Source organism: Herpailurus yagouaroundi, unplaced genomic scaffold (genome assembly GCF_014898765.1).
Source record: "Herpailurus yagouaroundi ecotype Mexico unplaced genomic scaffold, PumYag 191, whole genome shotgun sequence".
NCBI classification, from domain to species: Eukaryota; Metazoa; Chordata; class Mammalia; order Carnivora; family Felidae; genus Herpailurus; species Herpailurus yagouaroundi.
The window spans coordinates 6,979,937-7,000,562 of NW_024412422.1; the positions used below are offsets into that span (position 1 = coordinate 6,979,937).

At 50.5% G+C, this 20,626-nt stretch overlaps 2 protein-coding genes across 2 annotated transcripts in view; one reads left to right on the forward strand and one right to left on the reverse strand.

Moving 5' to 3' along the window:
* Positions 1-8,331: 8,331 nt before the first annotated feature.
* The window catches only part of HRK (harakiri, BCL2 interacting protein), a 17,368-nt gene continuing 5,073 nt past the window's right edge, over positions 8,332-20,626 (forward strand). Inside the window, exon 1 of the mRNA XM_040443785.1 lies at positions 8,332-8,805. Within this exon, the coding sequence (XP_040299719.1) occupies positions 8,474-8,749 (276 nt within the window). The 5' untranslated portion in view covers positions 8,332-8,473 and the 3' untranslated portion in view covers positions 8,750-8,805. The remainder of the gene's footprint in view (positions 8,806-20,626) is intronic.
* The window catches only part of RNFT2 (ring finger protein, transmembrane 2), a 90,914-nt gene continuing 83,224 nt past the window's right edge, over positions 12,937-20,626 (reverse strand). Inside the window, exons 11-12 of the mRNA XM_040443784.1 lie at positions 13,900-13,949; positions 12,937-13,297 (exon numbers count right to left, since the gene is read on the reverse strand). Of these exons, the coding sequence (XP_040299718.1) occupies positions 13,219-13,297; positions 13,900-13,949 (129 nt within the window). The 3' untranslated portion in view covers positions 12,937-13,218. The remainder of the gene's footprint in view (positions 13,298-13,899; positions 13,950-20,626) is intronic.

Consider the following 20,626-nt stretch of genomic DNA (forward strand, 5'->3'; position numbering starts at 1 on the left):
GAGAGACAGAGAGAGTGAGCAGGAGCGGGGGAGAGGCAGAGAGAGAGAGAGGAAGACACAGAATCCGAAGCAGGCTCCAGGCTCCAAGCTGTCAGCACAGAGCCTGATGTGGGGCTCGAACCCACAAACAGTGAGATCATGACCTGAGCCAAAGTCGGACGCTTAACCGACTGAGCCACCCAGGCACCACTGTGATATTGTGATTTCTGTCAAAAAATTGTATTTTGTCATTGAGATGATCAAAATAGATTTCTAATATACATTTGGTCTTCCTCCATGGTTCCTGCCTTACAGCTACCCAAACCCTTGGCATTTCTTAAGTGTTGAGAGTGATACCCAAGATTGTTTTTCAAATACATCTATCTATACATCTAGTTTGTGCATACAAGTATTCAATATCCGTAAGCATGAATCTATCACATTTCATTTACCCACTCTCCTTTTGGGGATATTTTTGTTTCTTCTAAATTTTGTTTATTTCAAACAACGCTGCATGAACATATTTGAGCTCCACTCGTGGGCTTATTTAGTGCAGCAAATACCATCATTTCTTCCTTCTTCCTTGCCAATAAAGTCCTGATTTTGCTTGAATATTCTGTGCCCAGCCACAAGGAATAAATCATAATTTGTCTAAGGCAGAGTTTGGCAAAACTGTCCGGTAAAAGGCAAAAAAAGTAAATATTTTAGGCTCACAGGTCATACAGCTTCCGTCACACGTGCTTAATTCCGCTGTTAGAGTGTAAGAACGGACACGGATGATATATCAACGGTTGAGTGTGTTCCAATAAAACTTTATTGACAAAAATAGATGAAGTCACCAATGAAGATACACAAATAGCAGATAGGCATATGTAAAAATGGGTAACATCATTTGCCATTAGGCAAAAGCAAATTAAGACCACAATGCGATATCACCACACACCTGTCGGCATGGCTAAAACACAACATAGTGACGACACCAAATGCTGGAGAGGATGCAGAGAAACTGAGATCACTCATCCATTGCTGGTGGGAATGTAAAATGCCCCCCCTATGCTGGAAACAGTTTGGTAGATTCTTAGAAGACTAGATATACAACTATCACATGACCCGATGATTGGATTCCTGGGCATTTATCCCAGGAAAATGAAAACTTATATTCACACAAACACCTGTACGTGAATGTTCATAGTAATTTTATTTCCCAGAGCCTCAAACTGGAAACAACCCAGATGTTCTTTGATGAGTGAATAATTTAACAAATTACGGCACATCCATACCATGGAATCAGTAGCTTTACGATAACGATGGATACATGAACCTGCGCAGGTGATTAAATTGTACAGAACTTATGTGCACACATATACAAACACACAAGTGCAAGTAGAATGGGAAATCTGAATAAGATCAGTGGATCACATCAATGTCCATATCCTGGTTATGGTATTATACTAGAATTTTGCCATATAGCCTTACCTTTGGCGGATACTGGGCAAAGTGTAGAAGGGATTTGCCTATATTATTTCTATAATTGCACGTGAATCTATCATTATTCAATACACATTTCATTAAAAAAAGAAAAACAGACGGAAGACTGAAGTTGGCCTGCAGGCCATAGGTTGCCAACCCCTGGTCTAAGGCAATGATGGCGAGGCAAAGACCTTAAGCGACCATCTGTTCTTCCCTTCCTTTTTAGTAACACAACTCATATATTAGCTAGGCACATGGCTGCCTAGCTAAAAGACTATAATTCCCAGCATCCCATGTAGCTAGATGTGGCCATGTGATTGCTATTCTGGTCAATAAAATGTATGTGAAAGTGTTAAATGGTAATTCTGGGAATGTAGAAGTGTTGTGGGAATTCAAGGGGCCATTTTGGATCATGAGACAGTACACTATGCCTCCCAAGTCTCCAGGGAAGAGTCTTTCCTTGCTTGTCTCCTAGCTTCTGGTGGTTTCCAGCATTCCTTGGTATTCCTTGATTTGTGCCAGCATCACTCCACTCTCTGCCTCCATTTTTACATAGCCATTTCCCAAATGTCCATCTTTTTACAAGGAAGCCAGTCATTGGATTAGGACCTGCCCTAATTCCGTATGACCTCATTTTAACTTGTTTACATCTGCAAAGAACCTATCTTCCAAGAAGGTTGAATTCGCAGCTTCTAGATGGAGATGAATTTGTGAGAACTTGTGAAGACACTATTCAACCCGGTACACGTGTGATATCTGGATCTGTGGCAGCCATCTTGCTGCCGTGAGACAAATAAGCCTGAGGACTAAAACCAACATTCTAAGGGTGACGGAGCAGAAGTATAGGCATGGCCTGATCCATAATGAAAACTTGCACTACAAACCCAACCCTGAGCTTGCCTTTCTCTGGATCAGGGGTCGACACACTTTTTCTATAAAGGGCCAGATAGATGGTAATATTTTAGATTTTGCAGGCCCTACGATTTCTGTTGCAACTATTTAGCTCTGCTGTTATAGCACAAAAGCAGCCAGAAATAATGCATCAATGAATGAGCATGGTTGTGTTCAAATGAAATTATTACAGAAACAGGCAGTGAGCCGACTGGTCCACATATCATAGTTTGCCAAGCCCTGCTCTGGACTTTTGTTAAGCAAAGAATAAAAATCCTTATGATTTAAGACTCTACCAGTCAGATTTTCTGTTACTTGCAGCAAATGCATACTGATATATCTAGAGCAGGGTTTCTCAAGCTCAGCACTATTGACCTTTTAGGACAGATAAGTATTTGTTGTCTGTTGTGCATTGTTGGATGTTAAGCAGCATTCCTAGCTTTTAGGCATTAGATCCTAGTAGCACACTTTAGTTTTTTTTTTTAAGTTTATTTATTTTGAGAGAGAGAGAGACAGACAGACAGAGCGAGAGACAGGAGCACACACAAGCGGGGGAGGGGCAGGATCCCAAGCAGGCTCCGTGCCATCAGCACAGAGCCCGATGCAGGGCTCGAACCCACAAACCTCGAGATCATGCCCTGAGCTGAAATCGAGAGTCAGACACTTAACCGACTGAGCCACCCAGGCGCCCAATAGCACCCTTCAGTTTTGATAACCAAAATACGTCTCCAGACATTGCCAAATGTCTCCCGGGGAGCAAAATTGTTCTTAGTTGAGAAGCACTGATCTAGAAATAGTTAGAAATGGAATCACCTGGTCATAGGGCAGGTGCACATTCAGCTCTTCCACGTTTGCCAAATTGTTCTCCAGCATTTGTCCTCATTTACCCTCTCAACAGTATAATTTCAAGCCTAGCAATTCACTTGTTTAAACTAAGCTCGGTTGCCTTCAATAAAGTGATTATTGCCTGAGCAAAGGACAATATGTCTGAATTTTCACAGCAGGAATGCTGCTTTAATCAACCCTATCTTTTGTGACTCCAGTAATCAAGGCATTAGGTTTTATTTAAGTGAGGTTTACCCTTTACACTTAAAGTATTGATGAGACTATAATTATGGGCTGGTTAGGTTTTTTTTTTTTCTCCCCTGCTGTGGACATCCGTGGCTGTTCCCTCTTCACTTACAACAAAAAGATCCTTAAGGGAGAGGTAGCAAATGAATACTTAGGAGATCCCTGGAGAAGGCGTTATCCCATCTTTTCAGGTATCAGAGGGTGAAATAGCATAAATTTGAGAGATGATAGATGTCCTGCTCTGGGTCTATTAAGTGGAGGGAACTTTCCTGGGAATAACTGTAATGTAATCGAATATTGGACTCACTGAAATCGGAATCCTCTTGTTTTCCCAATGGGTTTGGGTCAGGGTCCCAGTTCTTTTTCTTAAGTGGATGCTTAATATTCCCGATAGAATAACAAGGACATCACTAATATTTACTGAGTGCCAAACACTTTGCTAACCACTCAATAATTCTCTCTTTCAATCCTCGCAGCAACCCAATGAGGCAGAGACTATGCTTATTCCTATTTTACAGATGGGAAAGTGGAGGCTCAAAGAGGTGAACAATATGCCCAAGGTAGCTAGCTAGCTCTTGCACGGTGAGGCTAGAGTTCAAACTCGGATCTCTCTGGCTCGGAGCGTCAAGCCACTCTGCTATAACTCTGACTTTGATTCAAGAACTCCGTTGTTCACCAAGCCGACTCCTGGCATCGAATCTGGCCCTGGCATTAATACATGGCTTCAGGAAACACAGCTGTTTGGAGGAGGCAACAGCTGTTCATTCATTTACCACTTCACCAAGCCACACGAATTAAAACACCATAAGGTAAGGCTCACTCAGTCTCAAACACCAGGATAGGTAATTATTGCTTTCATAAAAAAAAAAAAAAAAATACCCTTCCCCTTCCTGCCCAAAACACTTGAGTATTGATTTCTGTAGGAGGTGAGGGAATGATGTAGAGCAGGACATTTTCGTATGTTATCGATGATAATTCTATATTGTGTACGTTTTGAGAGAGAGACAAATCAGGATGCTTATCATTCATTCATCCATTGAATCTCTCTCTCAACGAATGTTTACTGAATACCTATTATGTGCTAAGCCCAGCTCTCAGCACTGGGACACCGTAGGAAACCTTCATGGACAAGAAAAATCTGTCCTATTTCTTTAGGAGAGATAGCTGGCACATCCTTGCAACTGACGGGGAAGGGTTCCTCGGTTCCTCGTCAACTGGATTTCACGAAGCATTTCTCAAATCATCCCTAAAACCTCTCCTCCCTTACACGTCTCCAACAGGACGAGGAAGAAGGGAGCGTGTACGCAGTCCTAGAACTCAGTCCTTTGCAAGAACCCGGGAACATGTGCGGCCACGGTCTGGTAAGTACCTGCTTCCACCTTCCCTTTTGGGACATTCTTTCCCTCTCGTGGTCTCTGTCTTCATTTGCTAGGGCCGCCACAACAAAGTGCTACACACTGGGTAGCTTAAACCACAGACATTTATTTTCTCAGATAATAATCAATCTCTCGAGGGGCTGGAAGGGGTGATTTCTCTTGAAGCCTCTCTCCTCGGCTTGCAGATGGCCACCCCTTTGCACCCCTGGTATCTCCCTGTCTTTTTTTTTTTTCTTTTTTAAGTTTATTTATTTATTTTGAGAGAGAGAGAGAGCACAAGCAGGGGAGGGGCAGAGAGAGAGAGAGAGAGAAAGAGAGAGAGAGACAGAGAGAGAGAGAGACAGAGAGGAAGAGAGAATCCCAAGCAGCCTCGGTGCTGTTATTGTGGAAATGGACCAGGGCTCGATCTCACGAACCGTGGGATCACGACCTGAGCTGAAATCAAGAGCTGGATGCTTAACCAACAGAGCCACCCAGGTGCCCCTCTCCCTCTTTTTATAAAAGGACACTAGTCATATTGGATTAGGGCCCCATCCTTATGACCTAATTTAACCTTAATTACCTCTTTAAAGACCTTGTCTCCTAATAGAATCCTTCTGAGGTCTTGAGGATTAGGGCTTCCACATAGGAATTTTGGGGAGACACGGTTCAGCCCATAATAGCCTCTCTCTCTCTCTCTCTCTCTCTCTCTCTCTCGTCCCAAGTGCCCAGTAGTGGCACAATGCTAATGAGCACAGACAGCTATGTGACCTTGGAGAAGCTCTTTAAATACCCTGCCTCCATTTGTTCATCCAAAATACAGGACCCATCCTATGACATACAGTTGTTAGAAGGGTTCAATGAGTCAACAGGTCTAAGGACTTAGAACAGCGCCTCGTACAAAGGAAGCACTATATAAGTGTTTAGTAAACATCAAAATTAAAAACTCATTTTTACTGAACTGTGAAGAGGGTGTTATTTACTCTCCCCAAGGCTTTGCTTTTTCTGGACAACACTTAACATCAGCGATGGAACAGCCAACTCACAATAGGGGAATCATGTATCATTGAGGGTGTGGGCCCTCCAACATTCTTCAAAGCACGCTGTTTCGCTTACAAGATCTACTTTAGAATATTAATAGTCAACATTTTTTCTTAAGTAGGCTTCATGCCCAGCGTGGAGTCCGACGTGGGGCTTGAACTCATGACCTGGAGGTCAAGCCCTGAGCTGAGATCAAGAGTCGGAGCTCAAGCAACTGAACCACCCAGGCACCCCCAGTAGCCTGTATTTATTAGATGCTAACAATAGGCCAGACACAGTGCTCAGGGCATTACAGTACGGTCTTATTTAATTCTATAAGGTAGGTACTATTACTGTTTCCACTTTACAGATGGGGAAAACAGAGGCTCCGAAAAGCCTTATCTCAAGGCTAAGATCTCCAGTTGGCGAATGGTGGGGTGGGGTCAAACAACTCCAGCATGAACAAATTAGGGACTGTCAGATGCGGAGTGCGCGGGTGTGTGTGACTTCTCTTTCCTCCCACTCTGCATCACCCTTCTCTTTTCCCTCTGTTGAGTGACACATCCCCACGGCCAAGGCTGCACTCTCTTTGCTACAGAAAACATCCAAGCGGCTGGGACCCAACCCAGCGCCACCTTGCGAGCCTAGCATTTCGAGGGGCAGGCTTCCAAACAGGGTAATAATCGTCCCATTAAAATTAATGTCCATGAAGTGAGCCGTTAAAAGCGTGCAGATTAAAAAGGGGGGGGGGGGACGGAATTGTTCAGTTTAAATCCAAAGGGCTTTTCAAATAGACACTGTATCTTCATTCTTGGAACGCTACACCGGGCAATGGATCAGGTCCCCTCTGCACAGACTAGGGGGGATTAAGGAGGTGAGTCCCCAGAGAATGAGAAAGTGGTTCTGGCCAGGAGCAAAGGGAACCAAGGTTTATCCAGGGCCCACTGCATGCCAGGTGCTTGGCATACATTTCTCTCATTTAATCTCTGCCCCAATCCTGGGAGGGAGGTATTATTATTCCCAGATTACAGGGGGCAGTATAAAACCATGGTTGAGCGCTTAGAGCCTGCAACATGCCGTCCTAATTTAGATCCAGGTTCACTCTTCACCAACTCTGTGAACTTGGGCAAGAGGCCTTGACTCCCCGTGCCTCAGTCTCTCCATCTGCAAAGTAGGCCAGTAAGAGCACCCCTCCGACCCCAGAAGTGTTAGGGGATTTACTTTAGGCAGCCAGGCAGGGACCTTACCCCAGTAACCTGCACAGAAGGCGCTCAGAAGGTAAATTTCGGCCCTTACTAAGTGTAGCAAAACGCACTGGGCGAGGGCAGGGCCCGCCAAGATCACACCGCGGAGCTGGGATCTGAGCCCCGACCGTGCTGGAGGCCAAGGGGAAATCTCTCGTGATAAATGCAAACCCAAACGTGTTCATGGTCTTGAGAATCTTTTCCAAAAGACCCAAGGACTTGGGCCTGGGCGACGCTCTGCCCGAGGGAAGGAGAGAATCAAAGTTTTTTCATCAGGTTCCAGAGAGCCGGCTTGGAGACGCCTCTGGCGCCTCCAGTTTTCTGAATCCCAAAGTTATCCGAATCCCATTAAATTTAAGAAGGACTCATTATCTCCCCCCAAAATCCTGAGTGTCCCTCGCCCATCTATATCTTCAGTAGCAGGGACAACTCCGGCCTCTCCAGTCTAAAGGCTCCTGAGCCCCTCCCCCTCGTCGGTCCCAGAGGGTCTGTGTCTCCACTGCCCATGAAATCGGGATCGCCGCTAGAAACTGGAGCCCCGGCAGGAAAACAATATTCACAAGGAAGCAGACAAAAATAAGTTACCTTCTAGAAAGCCCTTTGCGAGGGTCTTTTCGGGTGCGGTGCGTCGCGAATGCGCGCCTCTGCGCCCCTCCGGGGCTAAGGATCGACCCCTCTCACCCCCCCTACCCCACCTCCATCAAGCGCTCTAGAGGCGGTGGGGGCGCTTAAGGGCCTGGCCGGGAAGCTCAGAGCGGGGTGGGGGCGTGTGTTGGGTGTATTCAAATCCGAAGCCTATAGGTGCCGAGTCAGACCTGAAAGTGGGCAAGTTGGGTCGCATCTGGCTCTCTCAGGAGATTTTTGAATCAACCCACCTCCCCAAAACAAAACAATAGCTTCGGAATATTTTTGAATAATGCAGCCGGATTCGATACCAGCTCCATCCAAAACGGCAAACCAGCCTGCTTCCCTCGCCAAATCGGAACCGGAGCTTTATTCAGGAGAAAGGGAAGGAGAAGGCCTTCCCTCGCGCTCTCCGCCTCCGCGGGGCCCCACGCGGCCCCCCAAGCCCGAGACCTCCCCGGCGGGGGCCTCGCAGCGTCCCCGCGCGCCGCGCTCCTCCCCTCCCAAACGCGCGCCGCCCTCTCGCTGCCGGCGCCGCTAGGGTTAAAAGTTACCTCTTGGTTTCTTCTGCCTGCAGCCCCCCCCCCCCGGGGGCCGGATGATGTAACCCCCCTCCCCGCGCCCTCCCCGCCCCCCTCCACCATGTGACACTTTAATTAATAATAGCGCCGTCAGCACAACAAACGCACAACACAAGGAGAAACTTGGTGTCCAGGGGAGGCCCCCGGCGGCTGCAGCGCGGCGGAGGCAGGCGCAGAGGCCGGAGGGAGCGGAGGCGAGGGGCGGCCCGAGCGCGGGGAGGGAGAGAGGCGAGCGGTCATGTGCCCGTGCCCCCTGCACCGCGGCCGCGGCCCCCCGGCCGTGTGCGCCTGCAGCGCGGGCCGCCTGGGTCTGCGCTCGTCCGCCGCGCAGCTCACGGCCGCTCGGCTCAAGGCGCTCGGCGACGAGCTGCACCAGCGCACCATGTGGCGGCGCCGCGCGCGGAGCCGGAGGGCGCCGGCGCCCGGCGCGCTCCCCACCTACTGGCCCTGGCTGTGCGCGGCCGCGCAGGTGGCGGCGCTGGCGGCCTGGCTGCTCGGCAGGCGGAACTTGTAGGAACGCGGGGCTTCTTGGTGGGGCCGGAGCCGAGACCCAGCCGGAGAGAGCAACAGGTACGCGAGCGAGCGCCAGGGCGCGGTGGCTGGAGACTGGTCACGCAGGGCAGGCCGGGAGCGGGAGAGCGACAAGTTTGCTTTCTTCCCTTCCCATCCCCTTCTTCCTCTGACCCCTCCTCGCGCCGGGATCGCCACCCCCCTCGCCTCCAGCTCCCATCTCTCCTTCCAAGTGTCAGCTCAGCTATTCCTGTCCTCCTCTCTCGACTCCTTAAGCGCATCTTGCCACTCTCTCCAGTGGGATGGTTCTGGGGGGACTTTCCCCCCCCCCCCCGGCCCCGTAATGCCCACCGGCGCCGCAAGTAAACACACAATGCAAGCCAAAAGTGTGCTTGCTAGGAGTGCGTGGTTGCAAGCTACGCCAAAGAATTCTAACCTATCGCGGGTTCAGGGCAGGTCTCCCGTCCTCTTCCAAGCCGTCTGCTGCTCCTAAGTCGCCACTGTCTCCAAACCCTCTTAAGTGGCACTTCCCTCGTTTCTGTTCCTCGTTCTCTGGCGCCGGGAGCGCCTCTCTGGACTGCGCCCCCCCCCCCCTCCAGGTTTCCGCTGGAGCGGTCTTTCCCCTGCGGCCCGCGCACTTTGCGGTTTTCCTCTGCTTTGCCAACTTTTTCACTCCTTCTGCAGCGAGGTGTCCCGTTGAAGGAACTGGGCCTCCGCTTCACCAGAAGGTTGGAGCGGAGACGAAGCAGGAGGTGCCCCCAAAGTGGGCTGGGATCTGAGGCTGTTAGGGAAACTCCAAGGGGAAACCTTACTAGAAGAGCATTTATTGAGCTCCTTCTGGGTGCTAGGCCCTAAAATGTTTAGGCGGGGAATGCTTGAAGGCTTGCGGTATGCTAGGCACTGCGTGCTGGTGGGCGTGGGGAGCGTTGAACGCCCAGTGTGTTCGCTACCAGTGGGAGAAAGGCACTGAGCATCTTCTGTGCCCTAGGCCCTTGGGGTTGGGGACTTACTGAGCACCAGCTGTGCGCCTAGGGGAGCAGCCGTGTAAGGGACTGTCTTCTCAGATTCTGGAACAGAGCAGAACTGCAGAGAATGGGGAAGGAGAGAAAATCAGCCCGAGCCCACCACAGGTGGGTCTAGGGCTGGAAGGTGAAGGTCGAAGCTGAGAAAGCCGGCGGCCCCGGGTGCCACGACCCCACAGATGCCGAGCGCTCGGCCCTGGCCGAGTCCTGGCCGAGCCCCGCCGTGCGCCGACACCCTGGGAAGCTGGCGCGGCGCCCGCGGAGAGAGGCGGCAGCCGGAGCGTGGGGGGGGGGGTGACAGCGCCAGGGGAGCTGCGGGGGTGCGCAGGGTGTGAGCCGGGAGCGCGGGCGACAGATGTCGCGTGGGCCGGCGCAGCCCTGGCGCTGGCGAAGAGAGGTGCGTGCTTCGGGACGCTCTCTGCCCGGCCCCTGGAGGTCCCATCCGGGGCAGGTCGACTCCCAGGGGCAGGAGCCACCTTCTGGACGGGGCGCGTGGGATGGGGGTGGGGCAGAAAAAGGGAGTCGAGCGAGAGGCGCGAAGCCCAAAGCGTGGAATTTACGCAAGGGCAGACAGAAAGCGGAAGGAGAGGGAAATAAAAAGCGGGCGGCGAGACCGGGGAAGAAAGATGAGGGAGCCGGAGAAAAAGAGAAACGGCTTGGAAAACAAATTGCAAGATCGTGGGGATGTGAATTAGAAGGAAGATGCGAGCAAGAGGAACCCAGAGGACTGGGACGCGGCTTCCCACGGTCTTGGGGTCCAGGCGGGGCAGGGAGAGCGCTCCCTTCCCAGGACGGGGCGGTGCGGGCTGCTGAGCGCCCACCCCGGGGTGGGGGGCGGAGAACCGGCCGTGCGCGCGTCGGGGCTGGGGGTGCTCCCGGGGCCCGCGGTGGAGGCGGCCCCGGGAGGTGGCGGGAGACCTCCGAGAGGGCGCGCGGTGAGGACGGAGTGCGCCCCTGTGCGCCCAGGCCGGGAACAGGGGCGGGGGTTGGAGCTGGGAGACCCGGGTCCACGAAGCGGGGGAGGGGGCCCGACGGGAGCTTCGCGGCGGCGGCAGATAATTGCCGGTGTCGGATGTATTGCCCCCTCCTCCCTTCGCTTCTGCCCCAGAGTTCCGGGCCGCTTCTCGACTCCAGATCACCCCTGGGTTCTTCTTTCCCCTCCTGAGTCCCGCCCGGCCTCCCCGGCAGCCACACCCTCCCGAGTTCTCCCTCCTCGCCTGCCCTGACCCCAGAATGCCGTGGGCTTCCCCGGGGCGCCGCGCCTCCCTCCGTCGGGACACCAGCGCTCGTGTCCTGGGGTTCGCCAGGCGTGGGCTCCCAGCCTCCGTCCCCCTGTCCGAGGAACTCACGTTCCCGGCCCCGCCGCCTACCAGCCTGCAGCTCGCTCGGGCCTTTCGTGTGCGTTTGGCTTACCTGGGGGGACACCCGTCTTTTCCAGGCCTCTCCGGCAAGTTGGGAAGAAGTGAAAGACAATCCACTGGAGAAAGACAATTTGTTGAGTTCTGTCTGCGGTCCTCTCCGCTCTTCCTACCCGAGAGGGAAAGTGGGAACTCATCATGGGATGACTTAGGAATTTCAGGGAGGCCTGAGTCAGCCCTGTGGGGCAGGCCCTTCTTTTAGGCGTTAAGGGTGACCTTGGCTATATGCAAGATGACAATTTCAACAAGCTTATTTTGAGCTGCTGCTGTGAGCGGGCGCTACTTTTCTCAGACGCCATCATTAAACAAACAAACAAACACCCCAGACTCAGTTTTCCCCATATGTAAAATGGGGACCATGATAGTCCTTGGTGGCAAAGGTGTTGTCAAGAGGGTAAAATGAATTCACCTACAGAGGGTTCTAGAACAGTGCCAGAGGCATGAGAAGTAGATATACAGGTAAGCTGCCATGCTTATGATTGTGCATTTAATACCTTTCTTTCCCCAAAGAGATCACTTTCTGTTGTTGGCAATTGCTGGCAATTCCCCACCATCCCTACATGCCCTCTTGGGGACTCAGAGCCAGAGAGGCCAGGATAGCACAACGGTAAAGAGCATGGGTTTAGGGACCGGATGGGCCTGGACTGAAGTCCCGGCCCAGGAACTTGCTGGCACTGTGGCCTTGGGCAAGAATCATAACCTTTCTGAGCCTTTATCTGTAAACCGGAGCTGTGTCTCTTCTAGAGTTGTTGAGGAGGCTGTTGGGGGGAGCATCCATTTAAAGTACCCCAGGCAGCACCTGGCACTTAGTTCACTCATCAGAGGCCGTTATGAAATGGGTCATGCCATTCTGATGATTTCAAAGGGGAAACTGAGGCAGAGAGGGTTCACTGAGTCCCAAAGGGTTGGTGGCAACATCAGAAATGGAATTGGGTTTCTGTCTCTGAGCACACAGTGCCCCGGCCTCAACCCCGCCCGGCCCAGATGACTTGGGGGTGCAGGGGAGAAGACACTGGCAGAAAGCAGAGGGGGGTGAAGAGTCGTGAATTCCTGCACTAGCCAGATTCCCTTTCTCTGAGAGCCTCAGGGGAGTCTCCTTGGAGGCTGAGGAGGCCAAGGGGAGATGGGTGTGATTGAAGCAGTCACTGCAAAAGGTTCCAGAGAGAACAAAAGATGCTTTCTGGTGAGCACTGGCTGGTGGAGGAGGGGAGGGAGGCAGAACTGTGCCCTGGGAGGGGGCAGGGAGGGAGAGAGAAAGCAGCTGGGGAGCCTGGCTGGGAGAAGGGGCCAAAGGTGGGCAGACCCTTGCCTTGGGATGAAGAAGAAAGGGAAAAGAGGACTCCGCAGGCCCAAGAGCCAACACGGTTGGGGACAAGGAAGATAATGGGCTAGCAGCAGCCTGCTTTAATGAATTAATGACAGCCTGGCCTGATAGACGGACGTGCTAACTGGTTCTTGGCAGGTACTTTGGGGACTAAGTGGTTAAACCTGGAGGCGCCACCCAGCCGCTGCACCCCTGCCAGGATTACTTTTAGAGCCTGAAAGCCTAGGCCAGGGGAGGGAGCAACCCATAGGGAAGGAGACAGCTGTTGGGGAGGTACCTCCCGGGAAGGGGCCAGATGTGCAGGACCTTGGCAGCCTTCCCACCACATGGTCCCTGTCTGGAGTCACCCGCTTGCCTAGAGACAGGCCAGGGCACAAGTGGCTGAGCTGTCGTGTAAAAACAGCCGTACCCCGGGATAATTAAATACACCCCCAGAGGTGGGCAGGGTGGATTTGGCAGTTTCTGGCTTTTGACAGTCGGCTTTTCAGACCTACACTGGGGGTAGGGAGGGGGCAAAGCGGGGGCTTCTCTTTCCCCTCTGGTCATCCCCAGTGTGACATGTGATAGGATTTCATGGGAACAATGGCATGCCCCACAGTCTATGACTTGCTTGTCACATAGTAGGCGTATGATAGCTGTGTGATGAATAAATGAATCAACCCGAAACTATTCAAGGTAGGTATTCCCAAATTCAGCTGCTTTCACTTACTCAACAATTCGTTACTGAGTACCTACTGTCTGAAGGGCGTGGTGGACACAGGGGGGACACAGACAAAGAAGTCCCGGCCCTTTAGGGGGAAGAGACAGATGATAAGTTAGATGACAGAAAGATTGTTTTGGTTATTATTGCTGTGTAACTAATTACTCCAAAGCTCAGTGGCTTAAAACAATTGTCTGACTATGCTTATACATCCTGTGGGTTAGGGATTCGGAGACGGCATAGCAGGGGCGACCAGCTCCAGGCCGGTTGGGGGCTGGAATCACGGTGGGCATGAGGAGGAGGTAGTGGGGATCTTCGCTGCGCCTCCTTTGTGGCCTGGGCTTTTCCAGAGCCTGGGAGCCTCACGGTGGTTGGATTCTGACCTGGTGACTCAGAGCTCCAAGAGCGAGTTTCCAGGGGACCCAGGAGAAGCTGCTTTGCCTTTTTCTGACCCAACTTCAGAAGTCACTTAAGTTAGAAGTAAGTCACAAGCCAGCCCATATTCAAGGGGAGTGGAATTAGACACCACCCCACGGGGGAGTGGCAAGGTTCTAGAATAGCATGTGGGACTGGAGATAATGTGGCCATTTTTGGATTATGCAATCTCACACAGATAATTTCAGAAAGTGCCAAGGACTCTGATGGTGTTACAGGAAGGTCATGTAATAGAGAGCCCAGGGGACTCCTTACCTGCCGTGGTTAGGGATGGCCACTTGCAGAAGGAGCCAGGGGACCAGTGACTGGAACGACAAGAAGGAGCCAGCCATGTGAAGGCCTGCAAGAAAGGTGTTCTGGGGAGAGAACAGTAAGTCCAGTGGCCCGGGAAGGGAGACTTTGCACGGTGTGTTTGAGTAAGAAACAAAACCTGAGTAGTGTGGCTAATGCCATATGAACTTGGGGAAGCAGTCTGAGAGGTAGGGAAGGGCTGGCTAATAATCAGGCCATGGTGGGACGGCCAAGTTTGGTTCTAAGGTCAATAGGAAGAAGGGGGTGAGAAAATCAAGCTCGGAGACTCTTTTATCGGTAATGGCGCACGGGCAGGTGCGTCGTAAGGTGGGGGATTAGACGTGACTCAGGAAAGAGGGCAACATTCCATCACCGGCTACAACATGCACACTGGGATGCAGGGAGGAACGAGTCCCAGCTCCTGGCCTCAGATGCTCCTAGACTTCAGGGGCTGGAGATCCTGGCTCTCTCACCGCAGCAGCCTCTCGGTGGAAGTGAGATCGTTCACCTTCTGCCAGGGTCTGAGAGGTCTTGATTCCTCTACCAGCTCACTGATGCCCAGCCTTTGGTGCCCTCAGAACGTTGTGGATCCTGGCTGGATTTCCATTATGTAAGAAATGCCACCAATCAACTCAGGATCGTCTCCCTGCCTCCTTCCTGCCCTACAACGGTGTCCCTGCTATTGGGTGGGGGAACATGAAATGAAGTTACTTTGGGAAACTTTATGTAATATCCCCATTAAAAAATATCTTGGGGTGCCTGGGTGGCCCAATCGGTTAAGCGTCTCGCTCTTGATTTTGGCTCAGGTCGTGATCTCCCAGTCTGTGAGTTCAAGCCCCGTGTCTGGCTCCTCACCGACCACCAACATTGTGGAGCCTTCTTGGGATTCTCTCTCTCTGTCCTTCCCTCTCTCTCTGCCCCTCCCCCGCATTCTCTCTCTCTCTCAAAATAAACTTTTAAAAAGTCGTAAAAATAGCTTTTTTCTTGATTACAAAAAATATTACAAATTCATTAAATATTTGGAAAACGCTGAATAAAAGACAGGTTTTATTGATTATTTCCATCTCACTACCCACTGTTCATATTTTCTTCTTTCTTTATTTAAAAAAATTTTTTTTAATGTTTATTCATTTCTGAGAGACAGAGACAGAGCACACGTGTGGGAGGGGCAGAGAGAGACAGACAGACACAGAATCCAAAGCAGGCTCCAGGCTCTGAGCTGTCAGCACAGAGCCCCATGCAGGGCTCCAACTCACGGACTGTGAGATCATGACCTGAGCTGAAGTCAGACACTTAACCGACTGAGCCCCCCCAGGCACTCCCACTGTTAATATTTTCAATAGACTTCTTTCCATTTTCAAAAAGACATTGATGGGTACTTTCACAAAGGGAATCACTCGCTCTAAATATATTCTCTGTAATCTGACTTTTCCATCATAGCACAGACATGTCTCCATGCCTTGAAATATTTTCTACGACACACTTGGAGGTCACTTACTATTTCATCATTCTGCTGTCCTGCCATTTATGTTCCCAACCCACTATTGTTGGGCATTTAGGTTGTTTCCAACATGATGATGAAGCATCCCTGTATATTACTCTTAGGGCACATCACAGATGATTTTCTTAAAAATGCCTACAAGTGGAACTTTGATATCAAAGCATATGTAAACATTCTTTCCTTACAACAGTTGTCTAAAGGGTATAAAACCTTTTTTTCTTCTTTAATGTTTAGTTTTGAGAGAGATAGTGCAAGTGGGGAGGGGTAGAGAGAGAGAGAGAGGGAGACACAGAATCCGAAGTGGGCTCCAGGCTCTAAGCTGTCAGCACAGAGCCAGACACAGGGCTCGAACCCATGAAGTGCGAGATCATCACCTGAGCCGAAGTCGGACACTTAACCAACTGAGCCACCCAGGCGCCCCCTTTTTTAAAAATAGGCTTCATGCTCAGTATAGAGCCCAATTCAGGGTTTGAACTCACAACCCTGAGATCAAGACCTAAGCTGAGAGCCACACAGGCGCCCTGGGCTGGGGGGGGGGGGGGGGGTGGAATCTTGCGGTTAAGGGCCAGAGGGTTTTCTAGACAAACACTGCCATTTGTTCCCATATGTCATTCATGTCACTGGCTTCTATATACAAGATGGGTTTGAGCTTGGCTCTTGAGTTGGCTGTTACCATCCTCAGCTAAACCTATGTTGTTTTTTTGTGGAATGTTCTTCGTGGACCACACCTCTAGCTATTGTTGGAGTGCCCAAGAGTAGGGATGACTCCTTACATGTCCATCCCGACGTTGGGAAAGAGCTCCAAGTCTGAGCAATGTTACTAAGGGTTTGGAGAGCTTCCCTGCCTGCCTGGCTCTACCTATCACCATGGCACAGCCATGTACCATGTACATCGGATTTTCTTGGATCTAGCACATGGTGCTTAATAAATACTGAAGGATGCTAATACATACTCATGATGGGGACACTTAGCTTTTGGTAGGGGGAGGTCTTCAGAGAGTGGGAATGTGTCAGGGGCAATGGGATGGATTTAAGAAGAGGTCACTTTCAAAGACAGCCCAGATCTGAAATGTTTTCGTTGGCACACCACGGGCTCCAAGTCTTGATTCTGAAATTTTAACCACTGGTAACTGTTCATCCTGTTGACCCAGATTTTATGCGGAGGCGGGACAGCTTGGTGGAAAGTGACACGAACTTTGGAGTCAGGCTGACTTTTGGATCAGGTCCGAATCTGCCATTTACCAAACGTCCCTTTACCTTCTGAGCAGTATGAGGCATGTCACTATGTTGAGAAAATGGTAGAGAATGGTCAATGGTAGTGCGGGATAGGTGTCGTTCTTATTTGGGATAAAATTCAGTCCTTGGGTCCGTATTCAGAGTATGGTGGGGAACTCATACTGGACTTTTGCCAGCCTTTTGTTTAAAGCCATTGCCAGTCTTGCCTCCCCCACTCTGTGGCTCACCAGCAGCCTGCTTAAGCCACTGTGCCAGGGCTGGGAGAACCTCCAGAACAGGACTTCCCAACCTGGGCAACACTGGCTTCTAGGTCTTCTGAGAACACCAATCAGGTCTATTTTGCCCACCATTGTATTCCAGCCCCCAGCATGGTGACTAGCACAGAGCAGGCATCCAGTAACTACTGAATGGATGAATGGATAAATGGATGAATGGATGGGTGGATGGATAAATGAATGAATTGGGGGGACACCTCAAGGAATTTGGGAACCCTCCAAAATTCCACGTAGAATTGGCTGACTTCATACTCCTCTGTTTCTCCCTAGTTGAGAGGGAAACCAAGGCTTTGACCCAATTCTCCTAACATCTATGACCATAAAAGGTCACCATTCTAGAAATATAGCCAGAGCTAGACAGGACTTTAGAGACCACCTGGCCCAACTCCCTCACTTTCCAGACAGGGACACTGAGGCACAAAGATGGCTGCTGAGGGTTAAGATGAGGTGGCCTTCAATGCCAGCTGACTCTAAGAGTTTGAACAAGTTTTCACACCCGGTGGTCTCCCAGCTGAATCTGACCTGCAGTTGCTTTTTCTTTCTTTCTTTTCTTTCTTTTTTTTTTTTTTTTTTTTTGACTACCGTGTCTTCCCCCACCCCCGCCGGGCACTGAAAAATCAGGCACTTTCTTACAGAAGTCTGTACTTACAGTTTTTCTGGAAAAAAAAAAATGGAAAGGTCTGACAAGACTGAGTCTGTATTCCCACGTGGCAGCAAAAGCCTGGATGAATATCAGAAGCCCCTTTAGATGGGATACAGACTCTCGGGATACCCCGACCCCTCCCGGGCACACTTCGCCGGTCCCAGGCAAGCATTTAAATTTGCAAGGCCTGCTTTAGGGGACCACCTTGTCAGACATCCCAGGATGCACACACACACCCACCCACATACCCTATTTTAAATAAGTGAGATCATCTGTTCATGTTGCTCTGTAATCCGCTTCCCCCCCCCCCCCCACTAAAAATAGACTGCCGAGCTCTTCCTGTGTCAACCAAGAAAGGTTTCATCACCCTTTTGAATGGCTGTATGATGCTCCGTTGTTGGATGAGCCATGACTCACTTGGTCAACCCCCACCCCCCGCCCCCCAGGACATGTCTGCCGTTTCTCATTGTCTGATAGCATGAACAAGGTATATTCTGGTTTGGACAATTTTGCAAAAAAAAAAAAGGGGGGGGGGGGAGTTCCTAGGGGTGAAATTATTGGGTCAAGGAACATGCGTGTTATAACAGGTGACTCATCTGGGGAGACACTCTAAGGAGGGTCTGCCCATTTGGTGTCATTTCTCTGCTGCGTTGCTACCTCTCCACCCTCAGGGCTACCTGTCCGGATGTCTGGTTAGCGTGCATACAGTCCACCTGCTGTCACTCGTAGTGGACAGAAGCTCCCAGTTCTCTGCTCTCTCCTCACAGGCTTTACGTAATCAATAACGACTCACCGAAGCACTGATAACTGCCCGGTGATAGCCGTGGTATTCGCTGGTACCCCTGATAACTAGTGCCAGCGGCCTCCAGAGGCTGCCGGATGGCCTCTTCCTCTCTCACATCGTGCCTCAGAGCCAGCCTCCTGCCTTTTTGATCCCTTCACCCTCCCATCTCCTTGGCACCCACCGCCCTAAGTGGGCAGCATGAACTACAGGGATGGAGGCTGAAGTGAAGACACAGACCAGAGCAGGCGTCCCTCCAGGAGAATTCTGCACGGAGACCTTTGTCCCCATGATTCTTAGGCGCTGGGACTGAACGCGGGGACCATCTGAACTCCGCAGTCAAAATAAAGCTCCCTGAAACCAAAGGCGGAGAGTGGGGAAGTTGCCACCCTTATTCCCTCGTTCACGTACCCACGGTCCCCCGGCAGGTTGAAATGGGCCCCTATTCTGTGTAGGACATCGTGCTGGGCTCTGGGGATCCAAGGACGAAGGGGAGAGACACGGTGTCTGTTAACGCACAGAGAATATTCTGGGAGGTGTAGCCGTGGAGCGAAGGGGGCTTTCCTTTCATTTCTTTATCCTTCTCTGCGGTTTGAATTTGTAACTTAACATGTGTGCAAACAGCAAGAGCAAAAAAAGATGTTTTTAAAAATGAAATATTGGGACCTCCTAGGAAGGAAGCCAAGAGTCTTCATCTCCGATATAGGAAGAAGGGGGTGAGCCTCCCGCTTGCTCTCCTGCGTCAGTGGAGCTGGCCGTTCACCGCTTCCCCCCTTCACGCCCACAACAGGGTGACAGGACCATGGCCCAGGGAGGCAGGACCCTGAGGGGCCATGTTCTCCCCTCTCCCCGCCTGCCCCCTCCATTCGGTGGGTGCAAAGGGGAAACAGGGACTTTTTTTTAAAGGCAAAGTTTCATGTATCTCTTCAGCTGTGAGCTTTGGTTCTGAGTCAGCATTTGAGAAGGTGTTTTATGAGCCAAGTTTGAGGAAAAACATCTCAGGGAGTAGGACAGTGGGTCACAGGGGATGACAGACTTTGTTTTTTTACAAATACAGCTGAGGGGCACCTGGGTGGCTCAGCTGGTTGAGCGTTCAACTCTTCATTTTGGCTCAGGTCGTGAGCTCACCGGTCGTGAGATCGAGCCCCGGGTCGGATTCTGCGCTGACAGCAGGGAGCCTGCTTGGGATTCTCTCTCTCTCTGCCCCTCCCCCATTCACACTCTCTCTCTCAAAATAAATAAACGTTTAAAAAAATAAAATAGAAATACAGCTGACTCTTGAATAACATGGGTTTGAACTGCACAGGCCCAGTTATATGCAGATTTTTGGGGATAAATTCAGTCTAGTACTGTCAATGTATTTTCTCTTCCTTATGATGTTCTTAATATATTTTCTTTCCTCTGGATTGCTTTATTCTAAGAATGTAGCAAGTATGACACATATAACACACAAAATAGGTGCTAATTGACTGTTTATGTTATGAACAAGGCTTCCAGTCAACATATGAGTAGTTAAGTTTTAGGGGAGTCAAAAGTTATATGGGGATTTTCAACTACGTGGGGCGGGGGTGGGGTGGGGTCAGCGCCCCTCACCCCTGCATTGTGCAAGGGTCAACTGTAGTTTTATTTTATTTTATTTTCATTTTTTCATTTTTACTTATTTTTAAATTTTTTTCTAACATTTAGTTTTGAGAGACGGAGTGAGACAGAGCACGAATGGGGGAGGGGTGGGGGTGGGGGGACACAGAATCCAAAGCAGGCTCCAGGCTCTGAGCTGTCAGCACAGACTTGAACTCATGGGCTGTGAGATCATGACCTGAGCCAAAGTCGGCCACCCAACCGACTGAGCCACCCAGCGCCCCTGTAGTTTTAAATTATATAATTACTACTTGTTCCTTGAGAGGAAACAAAAAAGAAAGAAAGAAAAATGACAAATGATACAGAAGTGTATAAAGTGCTCTTTCACTCTGTCCCCAAAGTCACTCTCCTGTGTAACTTTCAGTCTGGAGTACATCGCAACAATCGTAATAGCAGACCTTACTATGTGCTGAACTTCTAAGTGCCTCACATATGTTAATAACTTTTAGTCCTCACATTGACACGGTGAAATTCACTGTTCCTCCCCCTACTTCCATATAGGGCACCTCGGGGCCCAGAGAGGTTAATAACTGGCCCAAGGTCACACAGCTTTTAAGTGTCTGAATCAGGATTCCCACTCAGGTGTTGGGCTCCAGAGTCTGTGCTCTTTTTTTTTT